This window comes from Stegostoma tigrinum, chromosome 7 (assembly GCF_030684315.1).
Source record: "Stegostoma tigrinum isolate sSteTig4 chromosome 7, sSteTig4.hap1, whole genome shotgun sequence".
In the NCBI taxonomy this organism is placed as follows: Eukaryota; Metazoa; Chordata; class Chondrichthyes; order Orectolobiformes; family Stegostomatidae; genus Stegostoma; species Stegostoma tigrinum.
Genome location: NC_081360.1, coordinates 101,612,013 through 101,629,623, shown reverse-complemented (window position 1 = coordinate 101,629,623; position 17,611 = coordinate 101,612,013). Strand labels below are relative to the sequence as shown.

General features: G+C 44.9%; 1 protein-coding gene across 2 annotated transcripts in view; it reads right to left on the bottom strand.

Moving 5' to 3' along the window:
• Window positions 1-16,124, bottom strand: part of pnkd (PNKD metallo-beta-lactamase domain containing) — a 45,832-nt gene extending 29,708 nt beyond the window's left edge. For both annotated transcript variants that reach the window (XR_009445968.1, XM_059647562.1), the window contains exons 1-5: window positions 15,967-16,124; window positions 7,763-7,878; window positions 3,787-3,899; window positions 3,028-3,086; window positions 1,802-1,894 (exon numbers count right to left, since the gene is read on the bottom strand). Coding sequence is in view for 1 of the 2 variants with exons in the window: in XM_059647562.1 (XP_059503545.1) it covers window positions 1,802-1,894; window positions 3,028-3,086; window positions 3,787-3,899; window positions 7,763-7,878; window positions 15,967-16,124 (539 nt within the window). In the remaining variant the exon portion in view is untranslated. The remainder of the gene's footprint in view (window positions 1-1,801; window positions 1,895-3,027; window positions 3,087-3,786; window positions 3,900-7,762; window positions 7,879-15,966) is intronic.
• Window positions 16,125-17,611: the final 1,487 nt, after the last annotated feature.

Here is a 17,611-nt window from a genome sequence, read left to right as displayed (position 1 = left end):
GTAACAAAGCAAACTTACACACTGATCCATACAAGCTGACACTATGGGCAGAACGATTAAAGTTTCTGTAAAGGTTCCGTGGAACGTCAGAAAGAAGGGGGTTTCGGGAAGAGCTTCGGGCACAGGCATTCGCAGGTACCGTTGTTAATGTGGGAGTGGTTGAAATCAGGGTTGCTGAAAAGGCTAGAAATGAAAGAACAGATATCAGGAAAGGGGAGGTTGGAACGCTATGGAGAGATATGAAAAACAAGTAATACTTTCAATCGGAAATGTTGCTGTACATGGATCCAGTGTCGCTTTGAAAGCACAGGGGATAAGGGACCTAGTGCACGTTAGGATACTGGGAACAGAATTTTGGATGGTATCAATATCAAAGTTTGGAAAAAGAAAGGTCAGCCTGGAGAGACAGATTGTGGGTATCCCACTTTACTGCTAGCTTACGGCTTGGAGATAACCTGTCAGATGTCAGGGTGGTGGGGGTCGCTGTGACACCACCTTCTGTCCTGCTATGGCCACAGTCCTGTCATAGTCGTCGGGTTATGTGGCTGATCAGCAGTGACAACTGAGGATTTGATTAGGGTGCTTACATTAAAGGCCAATCCAAGCCTAGATGGTGCCCAGTTCCTGCTGCAGGCTGTCACAGTAATTCCATTATCATAGCACGTACGGATGGAGCTAAACTTTGTGGCATTGTCATTCACTCCTGACCTTACTACTGCATCACTGATGAAATGCTTAGGTCAAGGACATCTTCTGAGAAAGCCCTAAGTGTATTTATTATTGGCTTCTAACACCTGTGACCAAGGTGTCTGGTACACTGGTAGTTTTCAGAGAAGGCAGCACACCTAAATACCAATCAATCACTCAGGATAACATTAAACTAACCAGTCACATGGGGGAAAATGGAGATCCGGTGTAACCACGATCTAACCAAGTGTTGGAAAAGGCTTGAGGGCAGCCTCGTGTTCCTAGGAACATAGGACTTAAGAACCTTTCAGCCCTTCAAGCCTGTTCCATTAGCCTCATGGCTAATCTGATCGCAACTCAGTGATGAGGAGAATGTTTTCTTCCCTCAAAGGCGGTTTGGGAACTCTCTTCCCAAACAGAGTCTTTGGATATTTGTAAAGCAGACATGGATAGATTATTGATGAGCAACGGGTTCGGGTGGAGAGGCTAGCAGGCAAAGGTTATTGGGAAACAGAAGCTGGAAGAACACAGCAAGCTAGGCAGCATCGGGAGGAAAGAAATCAACGTTTCGGGTATTACTCTTCAGTCCAAAATATTGACGTCTCCTTTCCTCAAGATGCTGCCTGGCCTAGTGTGTTGTTCCAGCCTCCTGTCTGTCTACCTTCGATTCCAGCATCTGCAGTTCTTTTACCAAAGGTTATTGGGACTGTGGTGTAATCAGACCAGCCATGAATTTACAAAAACGCACAGCCAGCTTTGAGGGGCTAACTTCCTGCTCCTAACTGACACACTAATACAAAGCTGGAGTTAACAAAAGACAAAGGGGTACGTGCAGTAGGTGACAGAGTGGCTGTGTGCCTGAACATCTCAACTGGTGGCCTCCACCATCCCCCTACTCCCTTACCCGACAGCCCTGTATATTCTCCCTTGTCAGGCAATGCTGCGTGACGGTGCAAAAAACAAATTAATTGAGACTTGTAAATGAATAGGACGTAGTGTTTAAACATCAGTGCAGGGACCGAACCTAATCACTCTTGTTCCAGACACAGAGAACATGCTTCCCTTGTATGCGCACACACACACACACACACACACACACACACACACAACTTACTTTGTAAGCCCAGGAATGTTATCTCTGGAAGTACCATACACCCTACAAGATTTGTAGATTTTCTTCAGTACCTTGTTCCCACCACTGTGATCCCTACACAAAACAAACAGGAAAAAAAAGTGCAACAAGCTTGATCAACTATAGTCCAGACATTAATATGTTTGGATATCAAACATTACCAAACAGATGAAGGATAATGATGGGTCTACAGGATTAGGCCACGGGATCTGTCTGAGCCTCACTGATGGACTACATGACCTACATCTGTACCTTTGGGAGGGGTAAGCAGGTAAAGATAAAAGTAAGTAATCTGAAATGAGTTTGCTCCAATTCACTACTTCACATCTCGCTGGTGTCATCCTGCTGTGAATCAAGCCCCACTTTTCCTGCAGTCAGTTTAAAGGCCATGGACCACATCGCACAGTGATCCCATTATACGTCATAACCCCAGAGCCAAAGGAAGGTAGTGGCGGCGAAAGGCAGGGAGTGAAGCATCAGGTCAGGGATAGGTGAGAGAGATGTCAGGACAAGAGGCAAGAGATAGTGCTTGCCATTAGTGTGGTGGGAATAGGGGAAGGGCATGGCGCAAGGAGAGAGGCAAGGGAACATTAGGACATAAGGATAGTGAGAAGGCCTTGAGGGAAGTAAGGGAATGAGGGGCAGCCAAACACTGGTGGCTTTCCCAACCACCTCTTTACCGACGTTACTGAGGACATGGAGGAAATTCTTACCAGACATACTGTCTGAATCGGGGCAAGAATAAAAATCTGCGCATGCATGTCAAAAGGGCCACGAAACTGCTTCCAGGATTGTCCCAAAAGCCAAAGCTCATAGTCCCAGCTGCTCATCCTGTGACCCCAGTAGAATCCCTGACATTACAGACTTCAAGGCCACTATCAGATCCCAGAGTTTATTAGTAACAGTGAGTCAGCTCCAGCAGACAAAGGCATGGTCCACTGTCATGCAAACCCAAGCCTCTGACAATGGTCCTGTGCTTAGCCCCCATCTGGATCAGATGATCTGATTACAACACGACCAATTAATACAGTTGTGATGCCTTTGCAGTCCAACAACCCAAAACACACAGAGCCCAGGCTTGTGAATAAGGCATACCATGAATACCAGATAGTAGTGCAACAGAAGTCATTGCTTCTGAACAAGTTAAAGAAACAAAAACCACAGGAAATAAAGCTGATAAAAAAAAAGGAAGCAGCTTGTTAACTCACCAGTGCTTGTGTGTTGTGAGAATTGCTTCGAGCGTCGCACCTTCCTGTTCAAGGTATGTCTAAAAATTCAGAATAAAACAGATAGAAACAACACAGTGCTTGTTGCGGGCTCAATGGAATTTCTAGACTCTTGTCCAATTTTCCTACTCGATATCAGCACGAAGTTTGATACAACTTCCCTCTACAGTTTCCCGGATAACTATAGTTCAGGATTAGAAACAGAATAAGGCCAAACAGCATCAATGGGTAAACAGAGTTAACGTTGCGTCTAATATGAATTTTTTCCTCAAATCTTCAGCATCCACAGTATTTTGCTCTTATCTAAGTACAGGATGTTCCTAGATAAAGAGTAAACTCTGTCTACACAAACACTCCCAGGACAGGGGCAGCACGGGGTTAGATACAGAGTTTAGCTCCCTCGACACTGTGGACCATCTACTTCAATCTCAACTTCTGAACTCAGCAGACAACAGAGAAGCATTCTATTGCTTTGGCCCGGATTCAAATTAAGCCTGATTATTAAAAGGTGAAATGTTTAATCTCATGTAACCCACTGTCCAGAATCACATTCACACAAACCATTCCAAGGATAGTGAAAAAGCAGGCAGCAAATTCCAAAGGACTTGAGAGAGAAGTCATTCCAGATTCCTGTTAGCACACAGCTCCCAGCAACATAACATGGGTAAATTTTGGCAGACTTGGCAGGGAAGGCATGGTACATGATTAAAGAAACCTATTAAGCAACAGCCAGCAGCTTACCTGGACTATTAGTGGATCGGAAGGATCAACCGCCACAGCAACATTTGTGTCCAAGTCGATGATCAGGTACCCATAGTTGTCTGTCAGTATCGGGACTGGAAGAATTTTCACACCTAACAGTAACACAGACAGAAATGAAGATGCCAACAGACACTGCCCAACTCGGCAACCCAGCCCCCACCATCACTCACGCCCTCTCCCCATCCAAACGTCACTGGACCCATCAATTCCAAGTCTGTTACTGTCCAGAAGCATGGTACAGCACTGGTGGGGACGGTGCTGTCACCGTACAACACCGGGGTACAGTACCGGTGGAGACAGGTCTGTCGCTGTATAGAACTGGACATTGACCTATCAAGGAAAAATTCAATGTTTACAGTCATCTACACAAAAGTAGCATGGTGTCAGAATTGAGTTACTCCTATCCCTAACATACTTTAAAAGCACAGTCAGTCATTCTTAAATCTTACCGTTTTCTGGAAAATGTAGTTGCAAAAGTGGGTGGGATAAACAGAGACTGCATTTTCCACTTGCAACAGAATCTAAAACAATCGCTGACTTTCATCCTTCACCTACTCAAGGTGTTGCCTCCAGCAAGGGTCAAAGCTCTACAGGGGCCAGACTCTCTGTGAATTCAACGCCAATTATTCCAGCTGAGGCCATTTGTGAACACAGTCCTCATCGCAGTCTTCACACGTGCATCTTTCAACAGGAAGCAGCAACAGAATTTACCGAAAACACTGACATTCTGAAAAAGTGTCATATTCGACTAGAAACAAAACTCTACTGCACCTACCAGACCTGCTAAATTCTGCCAGCACTTCAATTTTTTTTTTCAGAATTTCACAATAGTGTAAAACCTGGCAGGCAAAACAACCCACAAATAGCGATACAGCATGGGCCTTGTCAACATTCCAACAATGGCGCTGAAGGCACCTGCTTCAGAATCAGCCACAGCCCTAACTAATCCAGTAAATACAAATACAAGATCCCGGGACATCTTGTCAGCGGGACATAACACCAACGCTTCGTCGGAGGCTCACTGATGATGTTACCTAGAATGGTGACGAAACGTCTGAAAACTAACCTTCCAGCTCAGCGAGCAAACTCACATCCAGTAAATACAACATTGCCAATTATCCCATAGCACTGAAAACTGCCCAGGTGGGTCCTGTCCACAAAAGAGGGTAAATTAACTCAGCCAATTAGCACTCCAGTTCACTTCTGATCATCAGCAAAGTGATGGATTAGATCACTGATAACGCACATGTAAATAACATATCTTTATTTTACAGTATTTTTGATTGTGGACTAAAATGAGTAAAAGAATTCTTTTGAAAGCCAAGGGTTGTTGAAGGAAAACTGCACTTCTTAAAAAGCAATTTACCTGACACTCATTGTTGGTGCAATTTACACAGATGCTTGCGTTTAGCAGTGGGAGAAGGTCTAGTCTGCAGACGAACTGGTGCCAAGGGGAATATGCGAATGGAGCTTCGGCAGGACAGGTAGCTGATTGGTCAGTGGATTAACGATCAGTTGTCATTGACAAAGGCCTTTCGCCTGCCAACAACCGGTTGTCTCCTGTTTGAGGGAGAAACCATTGGATCATCGGAAGCTGTTTTTGTCGTGATGTAAAAATCATCTCAAGCCTACAGACCGCTGGCTTATTTCCCCTCATCAGTTCTTATAAATTATGTCTTTTAGTAAGGCCTACACCTTTATAAGTATAAAGCAGTCACCCTGTGCCTCCTGCAAACAAATGAAAGTGCCTGGAGAAAAAGAAAATTATGAAGCAACATTTTGAACAGAAAAAGAATTATCTCGGCAAACCTTGTGCACTGGAACTACAGAACTGCATTCCCAGTCTTTCCCTCCATGCATAAGCTTTTCCATATCTGTCTGTACGTCGAGAGGGGCGTTTTACATGTAGTAGAGTTTTAACTAGAATTATATTCTAATGGCTCAGAATTCTTTATCTGTAGTCAAATTTATTTATTTGTCATAAACATTAATTCTTGTTAAGTATATAAACCTGCCACCAAGCTGTCACCCTGGATTGAAAAGACAGTGAAATTGGGGAACCCTGCACTGTTCAGCAGAACTGTTCACTTTTGTGAAGATTCTAGGAATAATAGGGTTTAATTTCCAATGCACCATTCCACTTGGCAACAACTTGCTCGCTGACACTCAGTTTGGGTTAGACAGTGCCACTCAGCTCCTGATCTCATTATAACCTGGACAAAAGAACATGAACTCCAGGGTTCAAGAGAATGTAATCAGCCTCCTCTTGCCTGGATGGCTGAATTCCAAAAGAATTCAAGAATTTCAGCATCATCCGCGACAAAATAGCAGGCTTGTTCAACATCCCATCCACAACCTTCGACATTTTAGCAGCTCACCGGATAACCTTCGACAGCACAAGCCAAATTTGTGGCCCCTCCCAACTAAAATGGCAAGTACAGCAGATACATGGGACAACCAGTGCCTCCAAGGACCACAACAATCCCAATTTGAAACTGCATTGCTGGTTCTTCAGTGTGGCTGGGTCAAAAATCATTAAACTCCCTCCCTAACAGCATTGAGGGTATACTTACTCCAAACCAATGCAGTCGTTAAAGAAGGTAGCTCACCACCATGTTTCAGGGCAAGTAGCGACAGACAGTAAATGAGACCAATCCAACAATTCCCACATCCCGTGAAATTCAAAAACGTGCTTCTGGCCATGCTGTTTAGGGATAACTAACAGACATCACCAGACAGAACTGTTTGTATGTGTGGCAATGGAATCTTATACAGCCACCCTGAGAAAGCAGACAGAACCACAACTGAACCTCGTGACAGACAGAGCCCTTGGCCATGCAGCACCCGCTTAGTGTTACCCTCAAGTACCAGCCGAGACTCTGTGCTCGAGTCTCTGGAGTGAGTCTGAAACCCACAGTCAGAGTCCAAGGCGATGGTGCAAGTCACCGGGGCAGAGCTTATTAATTGGTGCATTTGCTCATTATTCAGAGATGCTGTCAGGTTGGTGTCAACAATAGAACAAAGATTGTTCTCATTGAGTGGAAACACCCACTTGCAAACCTGCTCCTCCTGTACACATGGAAACTATAACAAAAAATGTCAGGGAGGACGTATTTCAAGACTGAGTCCTTCAACCTCATTCTGATGGAGGCTAAAGATATCCAAGACTATGCTCCTTAGACAGCATCTTCTAAAAGGTCAGCAGCGGCAGATACATGGGAACACCACCAAGTGAAAATTCTCCTCCAAGCCACTTACCATCCTGACATGTAAATGTATCACAATTCTTCAAGTTTCACTGGGTCAAAATTCTGGAATTCCTTCCTTAAGGGCACTGCAGGTCTACTTACAGCACATGGCATGCACCAGTTCAGGAAAGCAGCTCACCACCACTTCAAGGGCAACTAGAGAGCAGCAGTAAATGCTGACCTACCCATCTGTGCGAGAATGAACTTTTTAAAGAAATCACCGCTGCCAAATGTTTTCAACTTGGAAGGTTAAGAGAATTAACTTATAAGGCACTGCTAGTAGTGTCGTTTTTTAGGTAACTGTGGCAGTGACTTTGCACACAGCAAAAATGAGATCCCTGATCAAGTTGACCTGTCTACATCAACTGGCCACGACAGTCGCTTAAGTTGTGTGTGAAGGTGTCCCATCGCTTTACTAAGTGGACAGACAAGGTCAGTAAGGCAACTCGAATGGTGGAGTATTCACTCATTGCTGCATGGATGTGTCAAACAAGTTTCAGAAATGGTGCTTAAGCCTTTGTTTCTAAAGGGAACTTGGTAAAGGAAAGTGGTTTTAAGGCAAAATTTGTTAACAGGTCAAAGGATGCTTCCATTGACCCCAAATGTTCAGTTTTCAAACTCTGCCAAACAAGACTGGCATGATTTTAAAGCAAGCAGTCAAGGTGGTGGATGGAGATTTTACCTTCATCAATCCTCAGAGAACTTACCGTTAAGAATTTTAGGGCAGACAACAGAATGGCCACTAGGATAATGATCTCGAGTCTTCTTCAACTGCTTCTTGTGAAAGATGTACCCTAGTCTTGTTCTTGTATACAATGTGTACCTATGAAGATAGCGTTGGATATTAACAGGTGGGGAAAGGGAAAGAGAAACAGCAAGTGCTGTAATGAGTCACATTAAAGGATTGTCTTAAAACTAACTTGTGCAATGATCCCAACACGAGACAAGCCAGAACACAAAACGAAACCCGAATTGTTTCTTGGTTCCTCTATCAACCTGCTTGAATATGTTGTGACATACCTCATACGACAGGTGGAACATGAACCTAGGCATTCTGGCTCAAAGCCAGGAACAATTCCACTCACAAAAGGATCCCAAATTTTGAGATGCATCCATTTTTCTAGTCCATGAGTTTTACTTTTAAAAATCGATGGGTTACCGTATTCACAAGAGGCTGCCAGTGTACATTTAAAAGAAGAACAAAGTTGATTTGACACAAAAAGGAAATATATTTTACACCACATAAGAACTAGTTGACAGTCTCATTATAAATACCAGAAATAAAGATTCAACCCTTTCACCCTCAACAACAACCTTAGAGATGTCAAAACCTTCATGAAGGGTAACGTTTTATTTGAGAAGTCCTTTCTTTAGCTCACGTCGCTGTACTTGATTTCTTTCCAGGTCAACTTCCTCAATTAACGTCTCTTCATGAGACCTTTAAACAAATTGCTAACACAGCTCATATTTCTTAACATGGATTTCTTAAATTTTTCTTGCACAGCTTTCCATTCTACTTTCTGTTACTGCTATTATACCACCTGAGACTTCTTTTCTCCAATGCCAGTTCTGTCAGTTCTTGGAATCTGATAAACTGCACTGCTGCTCTTATACACTTTCTTGTCAAACAACCTACTATAATCTCTGAAAGAAACCTGTACACACACAATCATTCTGAATGGTTCTCATTTTCTAAAAGGAAGCTTGTTTCTGTCTCTGTCTCTCTGCATCAAAGGGCACCTTATTGCTTTGCAATAGCCCAATTTATTTTTCTCTTTTGTACATTGGTTTTCTAAAGCACTGGACAACTGATGTTACGGCTGTTTTTCATCCCCCTCAAAAAGCAGCCTCATTTAATGCACGTAAACACATCTCCAAAGACCATTCTCAGAACTCTCTGAGGGAAGTGTATTGAGATGGTAGAAAACTGGTTGGCAGAGAGGAAACAAAGTGTAGGAATTAATGGGTCCTTTTCAAATTGGCAGGCAGTAACCAGTGGGATGCCACAGGGATCGGTGCTGGGACCCCGGCTATTCACAATATATATTAATGATTTAGATGAGGGAACAAAATGTAACCATCTCCAAGTTTGCAAATGATACCAAATTGGCTGGGAGAGTGAACTGCAACGAGGATGCAGAGGTCCTTCAGCATGATCTCAACAGGCTGGGTGAGTGGGCAGATCAATGGCAGATGTAGTATAATTTGGATAAATGTGAGGTTATTTACCTTGCAAGCAAGAACAAGGAGGTAGATTCCTACCTGAATGGCAGTAAACTGGGAGAGGGAAGCACACAGTGGGACCTGGGTATCTTTGTGCACCAGTCGCTTAAGGTAAGCATGCAGTTGCAGAAGGCGGTAAAGAAGGCAAATGGTATGGTGGGCTTCATTGTGACAGGTTTCGAGTACAGGATCAGGGATGTGTTATTGCAGTTATACAGAGCCTTGATGAGACCACACCTAGAATATTGTGTGTAATTTTGGTCTCCTTTTGAGGAAAGATGCTCTTGACTCAAGGGAATACACTGAAGGTTTACAGGGCTGATTCTGGGGACAGTGCATCTGACGTATGAGGAGAGATTGACTAGGACAGTTCGTCCCCTCTCCCCACTGCACCATACAACCAGCCCAGCTCTTCCCCTCCACCCACTGCATCCCAAAACCAGTCCAGCCTGTCTCTGCCTCCCTAACCTGTTCTTCCTCTCACCTATCCCTTCCTCCCACCCCAAGCCACACCTCCATCTACCTACTAGCCTCATCCCACCTCCTTGACCTGTCCGTCTTCCCTGGACTGACCTATCCCCTCCCCAACTATCTTCTTTTCTCTCCATCTTCGGTCCGCCTCCCCCTCTCTCCCTATTTATTCCAGAACCCTCACCCCATCCCCTCTGATGAAGGGTCTTGGCCCGAAACGTCAGCTTTTGTGGTCCTGAGATGCTGCTGCGCCTGCTGTGTTCATCCAGCCTCACATTTTATTATCCTGGATTCTCCAGCATTTGCAGTTCCCATTATCACTTGACTAGGATTGGTTTTGCTAGAGTTCAGACAAATTGAGAGGGGCAGGGTGGATCTCACAGAGACTTATAAAATTCTAACAAGACTAGACAGGGTAGATGCTGGGAGCTTGTTCCCGATGGTGAGTGTGTCCAGAACCAGGGGTCACAGTCTGAGGATTTGGAGTAGACCATTTAGGATGGAGATGAGGTGACATTTCTTCACCCAAAGAGTGGTGAGCCTGTGGAATTCATTATCACAGCAAGTAGTTGATGCCAAAACATTGAAAGTATTCAAGAGGTGACTCGATATAGCACTTGGGGTGAGTGAGATCAAAGGCTATGGGGAGAAAGCATGATTATGGTATTGAGTTGGACGATAGCTATAATTGTGAAGAATGGTGGAGTAGGCTCGAAGGGCCAAATGGCCTCCTCACGTTCCTATGCTTCTATGTAATAAAATTATGTCCTTCACTTCATGACCCATACAATATTGAAAAGTCAAGTCAAACTTAAAACTATTGAGCATTCTGACCATTTCACAAATTTCAAAACGATACCTTTTTTTAATGCAGCAACTGGTTAGGACCAGAAATGCACCGCTCATGAGTGTGGAGATGGGTTCAACTGAGCATTTTTCTCAAATTCATGGGATACAATCATTATTGGCTAAGCAAGCATTTATTGTGCATCCGTGGTTGCCCTGGAGAAGCTGGTGGTGAGCTGCCTTCTTGAATTGCAGCAGTTCATTTGTTGTTAGGAGGGAATTCCAGGATTTTCAACCAGGGACACTAAAGGAACAGCAACATATTTCCAAGTCAAATGGTGAGCAGCTTGGAGGGGAACTAGCAGATGGTGTTGTGTTCCCATGTGTCTGCTACTCTTGTCCTTCTACGCTGTAGCGGTCATAGGTTTATAGTGGTCCTGGTGTGGAAGATGCTAAGGAGCCTTGGCAAATTTCTACAGTGCATCTTGTTTATGCCACACACTGCTGCTACTGAGTGTCCATGGTGGAGGGACTGTGTGCTTTTGGATGCTGGTGTCAATCAAGTGGCTGCTTTATCTTGAATGGTGCCTGGCTTCGACTGTTGTTGGGTCTGCCCCCATCCAAGCATGCAGGGAGTTTACCATCACACTCCTGCCTTGTGCCTTGTAGATGGCAGACAGGCTTTGGAGAGACAGGAGTCAAGTTACTTGTTGCAGACTTCCTAGTTGCTGACCTGCTCTTGCAGCTATTTATGTGGTTGGTAAAGATTAGTTTCTGGTGCACAGTAAGCCTGGGATTCTAACAGCATAACAACACTAACAGGAGGAGTAATAAAGACCCACTATTCCACAAGTCATAAGGTGGAAACATCCAACTTAAAATCACCAAAATGGTAAATATCTGAAACAAGTGTAACCAAGTTTCTCCATTAAACTTAAAAACAGCTTGCAACAATATAAATATGCATAAGTTATCATATTAGAATTCTTTGAAGAGGTAACAAACAGGGTAAAAGGGAACCAGGAGGTGGAATTTATTTGGATTGCCAAAAAGTGTTTAATAAGATAACATAAATTGGGGTCTTCTTTATTACGTAGCCTATGGTGTTGGGTAGATATATTAGCATGGATAGCAGATCGGCTATCTAATAGGAGACAGAGGGTTGGGATAATTCGGGCGTGGGGAGACTGGAGGCCGAATTTTTAGGATGGCACCTTGTAACTTATGGAGAGCCACAGAGATCAGCATTGGGGACACAATTATTTACAATACATATTAATGACTTTAATTAAGGAAGTGAATGTACTATAACCAAGTTTGTGAGTGGCATAAAAATAGGTGGGAAGGCACATGATGTGGATGACACACGGGTTTTGGATGTAGACCAGTTAAACGAGTGGACAAAAATTTGGGCAGATGGAATATAATGTGGGGAAATGCAAAGTTTTGCACTTTGGCAGGAAGAGTAGAAGCATTAAATATCATTTAAATAGAGAGCCTCAGGAATCAGGATTTGGAAGTCTTGTATATAATTCACAAAAATCTAGCACACACTTTCAGCAGGAAGGCAAACGGATCGTGGCCTTAATGTCAAAGGAAATGGAGTATAAATTAGAAAAGTCTTGCTAAAACTATACAAAATATGAGTCAAACCACAGCTGGAATACCTTGAACAATTTTGGGCTCCTTGTCCAAGGAAAGATAGAATGTAATTAAAAAAGGTAGTCCAGAGAAGGTTCACTAGTCAAATACTGAGTTCGGAGCAAATTGTTTTACAAGGAGTGAGTAGGTTGGGCTTGTACCCATGAAGTTGAGGATCTTGTTGAAACATACACGATTCTTAGGGGGCTTCACAGGGGAGAAGCGGAGATTTGTTTCCCCATGTGGGAGAGTTTAGGTGCAAAGGGCATAATCACAGAAATAAGAGGTTAGGACAGAAAGGAGGATGAATTCCTTCTCTCAGTGGGCACGAATTCTTTGCCCAGAGGGCTGTAGATGCTGGACTGTTCAGCATATTCAAGGCTGAGACAGACTGATTTTTAAATCGGTCAGGGACACAAAGGTATGGACAATGAATAGATTGAATGCCTACTTTTGTTCCCTAGTATTACAGTGACTTGTTCACTAAGAACAAACTGTCACTTTCTTGCTGCTTGGCTGTAAGTCATCCTGTGTAATGGGTTTCACTAAGTTGACACCTTGCTTTTAAAAGTACGCTTAGTGCGGCTTTTGGCAAGCCCTCACTTGTTCATTGAACCAGGGCTGATTTCTTGTCATGACGGTAGATTAGGGTAATGCCAGGTAATGAAATTTGAAATTACATTTGAATACAATTCTACAACTACTGATGGTCTACAGCACCTCACGGGTTCCAGTTTTGAACTGTTAGATCTAGAGTCACATGGCACAGCAATAGAGCATTTGGTCCAACGCAGCCATGCTGACCTGTATTTCCGAACTAAACTACTCCTATTTGCCAGCACTTAGCCCATATCCATCTAAACCCTTCCTAAATCCTGTCCAAATGTCTCTTAACTGTTGTAACCTCATCTGCCTCTAGCACTTCCTCTGACAGTTTCATCCCATATATGGGCTACCTCTAGATGAAAAAGTTGCCTGTTAAGTCCCTTTTAAATCTTTTCTCTCTCACCTTAAACCTATACCCTCAGTTTTGGACTCCCCAACCCTGGGGAAAGGATCTTAGCTATTTACCTTATCTATGCCCCATATGATTTGATAAATCTCTTTAAGGTCACCTCTCAACCTAAGACACTCAGGGATAAGTGTCGCAGCCTATCCAGCCTCTCCTTATAACTCAAACCCTCCAGTCCCAGCAACATCCTTGTTGTACCATCCTTGTGGAACAAGACAGGAGTTGGTGGACAAACTCAGCAGGTCTGGCAGCATCTGTGAAGAAAAAACTCAAAGTTCATGTTTCAGATTCGGCGACTCTTCCTCAGAACTGTGGATCCTTTCTGCATGCTTTCCAATTTAATAACATCCTTCCTATTGCATGGTGACCAGATCTGTTTGAAGTCTGTCCCATTTTATACAGTAATGATGCCACAAAACATGAAGGATAACGTCAGTGCCATTAAATGTCATGGGGCAATGATTGGATTCTGTTCCTTTGGAAATGGTCATTGCTTGGCAATGATCACGGAAATATTGCACTACTGTAAAAACTGATCTGCTTCAGTCATGCCCTTCAGGGAAGGAAACCTCAATCCTATTCTGACATAGGCATTGATCTCTGTCTTATTGCAACCCCATAGCAACGTGATTGATTGCCCTCTTAATTGGTCTACCAATCTTTTCAGTGGTATTTCAGAAGATGACATGCCACCACTTTCTCAATAACAACTCAGGACGGACAATCAGTGACTGTCTTGCCTGTAATGCGAACATCCTGTGGCTAACTAAATAAAAAGAATTAAGTGTTTTAGATCAGGGCCAGCATGCAGAACACTCAGGTCCTCATGCCACTGCATTAATCGCTCAACTCTAACCTCAAAACGTCATGCCTGAATAAGATGAGGCCATGACTCTATGATTGAAATATGCATCAATCCACATAGTTCTGTTTCCAACAAGATGTTTTCAAAAACATTTCATTGTCCTGATATTGCTGTTAATTGTATCAACATCTAATTGAGCAATGTATGATTCTCTAACTTGAGGGATTCTGAAAACAGCCTGTGTTTCTTACTCCCATTTTTACAGAATTTGTTTTTTGCTGGCGTAATTTTCTACATTCAAAATTACTCGGTCGCTAGGCAGCCAGTGGCACATGATGGAGCCTTGACCAAACTCAGCAACTCCAACACTTCACCAGGCTATCAGATTTTTGAGGTGGCACGGTGGCTCAGTAGTTCGCACTGCTGCCTCACAGAGCCAGGAATCAGAGTTCGATTCCACCCTCGGGTGACTGTCTGTGTGGAGTTTGCACGTTCTCTCTGTGTCTGCGTGGATTTCCTCCCACAGTCCAAAGGTGCGCAGGTTCGGTTGATTGGCCATGCTAAATTGCCCATCGTGCTCAGGGATGTGTAGATTAGTTGGATTAGAGGGGAAGGGTCTGGGTGGAATGTTCTAAGGGTCGGTGTAGACTAGTTGCGCCGAAGGGTCTGCTTCCACACTGTTGGGATTCTACGATAAAAATTAATTTCTTTAGTCATTCATGGGTTGAGGGCATTGCTGGCTAGGCAGCATGTAATGCCCATCTCTAATTGCCCAAACGGCAGTTAAGAGTCAACCACATTGTTGTGGATCTAGAGTCACATGTAGGCCTGACCAGATAAGGATGCTTAAAGGGCATTAGTGAACCAGATGGGTTTTTACAACAATCAACAACGGAGTCATGGTCACTGTTAGACTCTTAACTCCAGATATTTTATTGAATACAAATTCCACCATCTGCTGTGGCGGGATTCAAACCTAGATTCAGAGAGATGGGGGGATCAGAGGATATATCTTTGAGTAATCAGTCGCTCATTTAAAACAGAGATAAGGATTTTCTTTCTCTTGGAAGGTAACGAAAACATGGAATCTCTACCACAGAGGATTGTCGAGGCAGAGTCATTAAGCATATTCAAAGCTGACAGACGGATTTCTAATCAGTAAGGCAATCAAGGGTAATGGAGGAAAAGGCAGGAAAGTTAGCAGGCTGGATGGATGGATGAGTACCGATCTCACATCCCACGGTTTTACGATCTCATTCAATGGTACCGCGGAATCAATGGCCCATTTCAACTCCTAATCTTATAGCATTCCAATCTCATCAAATGACGCAGCAATCCATTCATTAAAATGGTCCATTCGCTCCTACGTCTTGCAATATTATTGAACAGAACAGCAATTTCAATGGGTTGAACGGATTACTACTGCCCTCACGTGCTTCTAATTCATTGACAGGCAGAGCAGAATTGATGAGCCCGATTGGCCTAACTCTGCTCTTACAATTTCAATAATGGGCGCAGCAGAATAAATGACAAAGTTAATTCAAACAGAATCCACGGGCTGATCGGATCCGCGCAGCTCCTATGTCTCAAGGGCTGGTCAATTTGGTTGTGCAAACGGTGCACCAGTTTTCGATGGGTACGCGTTAGCCACGAACAGGTTTGCATTGCACCAAACTCTGCACGCAGGGTCGGGTGCGGGAGAAGTATTTGCACGGGCTACCAAATACTCCGGCGGCCATATCAAAGGGCGATTGAGCTAGCAGTTTGCAAGGTGGGATTGATTGACAGGTGCCGTTTGATTGACAGCTTCGGGTTGATTGACACTCCGTCGCTTCACGGGCCCACGCCTGCGCACAACTACCGCCGACCGTTGCCCCGCCGAGGGGGCCGTCCGCCATCATCAATGACACCCCCCCTTCCCCGGTCCCACCCCCATCAAACAGTACCAGCCTAGGACGGGACAAGACACTTACGCGATCCTGAACAGCGGCTTCTCGGTACGAGCCATCAGCCGCCTCGGAATGCCCAGCCAGCAGCGAAAGGAAGCGGCTGCCCACCTCAACGAAATGAACAGCAAAAACAACACCAGAACCCCAAGCGCGAGGCCGCAAGCGAGCGCCTGGCTCAGCATCACCGCGCACGCGCACCCGGAACCCCGCCCCTTCCCCCGGCATTACATGGCGTGGGGGGCGGTGCCTGCCGTGATTGGCAGCACCACTCAACAAACCGACAGCGAATACCCGCCCCCATCGCCAAATAAGGGAGTGGGTTGGGGCGAGGAGAAGGAGGCCCCTCCCCTTTGGGGGCGGGGTTACGGGGTGATTGACATCCGGACCAGTGATCCCGCCCCCACCCCGTCCTGATTCCTGTGGCCCTGGATGATTGACAGCCCAACTGAGGGAGCGTCGCTAAAATCTTCACCAGCCACGGGAGGGAGAAGGATGCAGTTTGCAGAGAGCTGTTGATAGGTTCAGAAAAGTCGTGCAAAAAAAGCTGGCAAATCGACAATAATGTGGGAAAATGTGAAGTCACTCATTTTAAAAGGGAGAGCAAAGTGATATTTTAATGGAAAAAAAACTGCATAAAGTTGCTAAACAAAGGGACTTAGATGAGATTACCTACAGTGTGGAAACAGACCCTTCGGCCCAACAAGTCCAAACCGCCCCCTGAAGCATCCCACCCAGACCCATCCCCCTATAACCCACACACCCCTGAACACTATGGGCAATTTAGCATGGCCAATCCTCCTAGCCTGCACATCTTTGGACTGTGGGAGGAAACTGGACCACCCGAAGGAAACCCACGCAGACACAGGGAGAATGTGCAAACTGCACGAGGGCAGAATCGAACCTGGGTCCCTGGCACTGTGAGGCAGTAGAGCTAACTATTGAGGCACCGTGCCAACCCCTAGTGTAAATGTGAAATTGCCCTTCTCATTGGGGAGAGACAAATGGTAGTGGTTTAACGTGAAGGTCGCCACAGCACAGGTGAGGGGAGAGGTTGAGGAGGAAAGTCATTTTTTTTGTCCTTTATTCATTCATGGGATGAGGGTGTTGCTCGGTAGGCAGCATTTATTGCACATCCCCAATTGCCCAGAGGGCAGTTAAGAGTCAACCACATTGCTGTGGGTGTGGAGTCACATGCAGATGGCACAACCCTAAACCCCACCTCTTCCTCCGTTACAATGATGACTGTATCGGCGCCACCTTGTGCTCCTCGAGCAGTTCATCCACTTCACTAACGCCTTCCACCCCAAGCTTAAGTTCGCGTGGACCATCTCTGATACCTCTCTATCTTTCCTGGGTCTCTCTGTCTCCATCTCTGGCAACCACCTGGAAACCGATATCCATTTCAAGCCCACCAACTCCCACAGCTACCTAGAATACGCCTCCTCCCACCCACCCTCCTGCAAAAATGCCATCCCCTATTCCCAGATAATAAAATGTGAGGCTGGATGAACACAGCAGGCCCAGCAGCATCTCAGGAGCACAAAAGCTGACGTTTCGGGCCTAGACCCTTCATCAGAGAGGGGGATGGGGAGAGGGTTCTGGAATAAATAGGAAGAGAGGGGGAGGCAGACCGAAGATGGAGAGAAAAGAAGATAGGTGGGGAGGTAGG